This window comes from Galeopterus variegatus, unplaced genomic scaffold (genome assembly GCF_000696425.1).
Source record: "Galeopterus variegatus unplaced genomic scaffold, G_variegatus-3.0.2 Scaffold2373, whole genome shotgun sequence".
NCBI lineage: Eukaryota > Metazoa > Chordata > Mammalia > Dermoptera > Cynocephalidae > Galeopterus > Galeopterus variegatus.
In genome coordinates, this window is record NW_007728484.1 from 100,828 (window position 1) to 106,108 (window position 5,281).

The 5,281-nt window shown below is 43.2% G+C and overlaps 1 protein-coding gene across 1 annotated transcript in view; it reads left to right on the plus strand.

Moving 5' to 3' along the window:
- Positions 1-1,126: 1,126 nt before the first annotated feature.
- The window catches only part of ARL1 (ADP-ribosylation factor-like 1), a 12,087-nt gene continuing 7,932 nt past the window's right edge, over positions 1,127-5,281 (plus strand). The window contains exons 1-2 of the mRNA XM_008581499.1: positions 1,127-1,286; positions 2,927-3,064. Coding sequence (XP_008579721.1) covers positions 1,283-1,286; positions 2,927-3,064 — 142 coding nt within the window. The 5' untranslated portion in view covers positions 1,127-1,282. The remainder of the gene's footprint in view (positions 1,287-2,926; positions 3,065-5,281) is intronic.

Below are 5,281 nucleotides of genomic sequence, written 5' to 3' on the forward strand. Positions count from 1 at the left end.
GAATATGTTAACTAGCTTGACTGGGGTAATCACTTCACAATGTGTATATATACATATATATATATTATGAGGTGTGATGAATATGTTAACTAGCTTGACTGGGGTAATCACTTCACAATGTGTATATATATATCCATCAAGTTGCACACTGTAAATATATACAATTTTTGTCAACTGTACCTCAATAAAGCTGAAAAATTAAAACAAAACACCCCAGTTCATAAACTTGTTGATTGGATAAAATCTCTCTTAGAAATAAAAACATAATATGCGAAGATTACATTTAGAAGAAAGCGTTAACAGTGGTCGCTTCTTGGGAGAACTGGGGGTTTGGCGTTAGTGACAGGTTTATTTTTCTATGTACCTTTAGGATCAAGAGGCACACGTTCGGCCTTTAAAAAATAAGTTTAGGGGAATCCCTTCTCCCCACCCTCCAGGTGCGCTTCATTTCTCCTCCCAACACACTTTACTGTCAAAACCTACATTACTTCCAGCCGATGCCCCTCGAGGGAACAAGTCCCCGGTCCCCAGATCCGGACCAGTCGTCCACACTGCTGACTCGGGAAAGGTGGTCAGGTGCCCAGAGTTAGGTGGTGAAGGGGAGAGGGGATCTAACGCTGGCCCCGCAGGCCACCCCCAGTCAGCAGCCTCAGGTGTAAGGCTGCTCCGCATTGGTGGCGCAGGGATCTGCCTGTTATCATTATTACGTCGTCTTATTTCCTCCTCGGAGAAAGCACCTGGGCAGAGGCAGGTCACCCGCGAAGGGAGCAGCAGGACGTGCACCTCCTACGATGCCTCAGCCTGCGCCGGCGTCCTGACGGGCCGCCTCGTGGAGGCCCGACACGCGTTCTTCGTTGGTGGATTCGCCACTTTTTCATGTCAGAATTTAAAATAAAAATTCGAATTTCTCTGCTTCAGGAGCGCTTTCTATCCAGGAAAGCAGAAGCAAGGAGAGACTTCGACTCTCTGAATTTTTTTCTCTTCTGGCGTCCACAACGTATACACACAGCCCACCACGGCCTGGCGCCGAAAGCGACGACGCGGACGCTCAGGCCGCCGTTCCCAGCGCGCCGTCGCGCCGGCCGCTCGCTCCCGCCCCCACCCCGCCCCGCCCCGCCGGGAATCCGACGTGGAAGTCGCTGGCTGACCGGGCTTGGGAGCGAACCGCCTCGTAGCCTCAGCCGCAGGCCAACTCGCGCGGAGGTGGCGGCGCCGAGGCGCGGACGGTGGTCGCTGCCGAGCCAGTCTCTGAGGATCGGCGAGGGCAGACACGCGGTTCACCATGGGTGAGGGGTCCGAGAAGGTGTCCGAGGGGGCTGCGGCCGAGGGTCTCCACCTGTGGGGTGGGCCCGGCCTCGCGCGTCCTCCTCCGCTCCTGCCCGGGTCCCCTTCAGCCTCGTGGGGTTGGCGGCCGGGAGCAGCCACAGAGCCCGGCCTCGAGCCCTTGCCCCTGATCATGAACCTCCCTCACATGCAGCCCGACTTGCTGGGCAGAGCTGGTCATGCGAAGCCTGGCAGCGTGTCCGTCGCAGGTTCGCTGAGGTTTGTCGGCTGAAAGATGAGCTCCGGCCCCATAGTGGAAGCTGGACTGTCCCTCCCAGGGAGCGGGGACTGCGTCAGCTCAAAAATGCGAGAGAAGGTGTTGCTTGTGATGTTATAGCCAATTTGGCATTTGTCTGCTTACCCGTGGTAGCTTTTCATGTAGGTGACAGAGTAGGTTGAAGAAGGAGGTGGGGAGGGTATGACTAGTCAGTGGATGACATTTTAGTCTTTCTTATTGAGGGAACTATGCAGTCACGACAAGCAGCACCTGGAAACGCCCCTGCCTCTCTAGGGCCCAGAGGAAGGTGCACGTTCTTTAATTTATCACCCTGCACACGGAGATGCACATTCTTTGGCTTGCTTAATTTCCTCCACAGTTTTCTGGAGTGTATACTTCTTGCTTCCGAGAACCACGAGCGCTGTCCTGTGTTCCATACCCCGTTCAGTTTTGTTCTTCCGCCTCTTCTCTACCTGTAAATGGTGGAACTTTGTCAGGTCACACCCGTTCTGTTTAATTTTCCCAGCGTTCTCTAGTCCATGGTGTGTTCATTTTTTCAGACTCGCAGCTCTTAGTTGTACTATCTTTTTATCAAATAACCAATTGTGTCATCACTCCTGTTGTCAACGGTTGCGGGTTTGTTTGGTTTTTTTAAATTTAATATTCTTCATGTAACTCTCTTTTAATGTTCACTAACGGCTTTTGATGGGAAAGGGACTGTGCCACAAGTGCCTTTATATTACACGGTACGTTGGGTAAGGGAAGTTTTCTGGAATTATTTCGTGATGCATTGGATGTAGCTTAATTTTTTAAAACGAGTTTTCTATCAAAAGTCGTTTTTGTTTTCGGCTTCTGTGTCTCAATTTCTTGTACTAGTTGTGTTGCTTAGTGGAGAACTCTCAATGATTGAAGGTAGTTATAGTGGTACTGCTGCTGTACAACAATAATTATTGCTTTTCATGTGCGAGGACCTCCTCCCACTGTGCTACTGACTGGCTCTTTGGTTTTTAGAGGTAATGAGGAGATCATGCTAGGGTACTCGTATTTCGTTGATTAGAAAATGAGCTCCATGAGGACAGCGGCCATATTTCTCTTATTTAGTGTATCTTCTATGCCTGCCTGATGGCAGTATTTAGGACATAGTAACATCACTCTTTTAATGTTGAATAATATACTTAATTGGGAGCAAAAATATGTACCTATGCATCCAAGAAAATATAATCCTATTTAATTTGGTGCGTGTGTGTGTGTGTGTGTGTGTGTGTGTGTGTGTGTTTTAATGGCAGCTGGCTGGGTATATAGCTTTCAAAGGGCAAGATTAAATGTTTTGAGGACCTAGTTCACAAAATGATATTGAATACATTTTTGCTTTTATTATTTTTTTAGGTGGCTTTTTCTCAAGTATTTTTTCCAGTCTGTTTGGAACCCGGGAAATGAGGATTTTAATTTTGGGATTAGATGGAGCAGGAAAAACCACAATTTTGTACAGATTACAGGTTGGAGAAGTCGTTACTACTATTCCTAGTAAGTATTGGTATGATAAACTAATTGTAGGGGCTTTCTGGTTTCCATCTAATATAACTCTATTTCTGAATAATGATTTATATAATAAAGTAATTGATAAGGTTTGTAAACTTCTAGTATGAACATAATGTTGATAACACTTTTTTCATAAACTAAGAGGCAATTTGGTGTAATTTAAGGACCCCTGTCCTGGTGCATGGTTGGGTTTTGCTGTTTAGAGCTGTTTAAAAGTTAGTTTAAGTCACTAAATCTTATCAGGAGCCAGTATCTTTATTAATAAAATGTAGATAGATAATAAATATTCATTGTCATTGAGGAGGAAATAAATTAAGTATGTAAAAGTACTTTGTAAACCTATGCAAATAATTATATAGATGTTAAGTGATATTATGACATGCACAGTGCTGTTTTTTCCTGTTTTCTTTGCTATTTTAATTAAAATTAGTTTCTCTTAAGTGACTTTATTGATTACTTTTAAAGATCTGCATTGTAGAGACTGAGTGTTGAAGTAATCTGGTACCTAAAAATATCAAGGGAAGAAACGTCTCAACTTTAAGTCCATTGTTGCTGTCTTCTCAAACAGTCCTGTTTGACTAAATCAGAATACTGTCGCTTTTATCTATCTATTTATTGGTGGCTGGCCCGTAGGGGATACGAACCCTTGATCTTGGTGAACTGTTGCTACTTATACTTTTTCATTTGTTGACCTGAATTTACTTAGAAAACATTAATACATTTCAACTAAGTTGAACAGATTTTACAGTTTGCTCAAGATTATTTAAATTATGCCTCTAAAGTTACCAAACTCAATGAGGGTATTTCTGTATTTTAACTTAAACTTCTAGATTTTAAAAAATGAAAGGTCTAGCTTTTATGAAAGAACTTTTTGAACCCTGTAGCATCCGTTATATCTTTATGCTACTTGCAGTAAATTTTGGTTCTCTTGGTTTTTGCTTCTCAAAATCTCCAGTCTCTGCTTCGGCATCTCTTGGTGGCCCCTGCAGTGCACAGAGCAGCACAATGGATTGCATTTCAGGGAGTGCCCCTTTCCACCACACTCTTGTCCTTTGCATATAAATGATGTTCTTAACTGTGGTGAACATGGTGATTATACTTCTACCTAGTTCTAAGGGAGACATTGTGAACTTGCTTTTTAGTTTTTCATTCAGGTTTGTCATTGTATGGTTATTTTTTTTTTAGTTATAATAGACATGTTTACCATATACTCATAAGCATCATTTACCAATACAAACTCAAATATAAAACAAAAATTAATTGTCCAGGTATAGCTGTATGTAACTTTCTACTTTGATTTTTTTAAGCTTGTAAAATGTTAGTAATCTTTGTATATATCACTCTTAGGTTTTTTCTGGCATCCTTTCCACTCTCCCTTAGATTCCTCTCAAAGAAAATATAGTTGATCCTTGAACAACATGGGTTTGAACTGTGTGGTTTCCCTTATATGTGGATTTTTTCAATAAATATATTGGAAAATTTGGGGGGATTTGTGACAATTTGAAAAAACAGATAAACTGAGTAGCCTAGAAATATCGAAAAAATTAAGAAAAAGTTAGGCATGTCATGAATGTATAAAATACATGTAGGTAGTAGTTTATTGTATCATTTACTGCCATAACATATATACAAATGTATTATAAAAAGTTAAAATTTATCGGAACTTATGCACACAAACACAGATGCCATTCACAGTCAAGAGAAATGTAAACATTTTCTCTAGCTTACTTTATTGTAAAAATACAGTATATAATACATTTAACATATAATACATGTGTTAACTGACTGTGTTATCGGTAAGACTTCTAGTCAAAAATAGTAGTAAAATTTTGGGGAAGTCAAAAGTTATAGACAGATTTATGACTGTGCTGGGGGTCGGCACCCCTAACCTTCGAGTTGCTCAAGGGTCAATTTTTTAAGAGTATCTTGCCTCAGTCCTGTGGTGCCAGAGCTCCACCTAAGAAGGATGGCAGAGAAAAGATATGGGACATCTGCTTCCCATTGACCATCCAGCTAGTGAGCCCTGAGGATGTCTGCAGAGGGTCTGTGAGACTGCCAGCCTTAGAAAACTCAGCTTTCTGGGCCGGCCCGGTGGCGCACTGCTACAGTGCGCCGCTTGGGAAGCGCGGCGGCGTCCCCACCGAGGGTTCAGATTCCACATCCGAACTGGCCGCTCCCCCGACCTCCGCGCGGCGGGGGCCA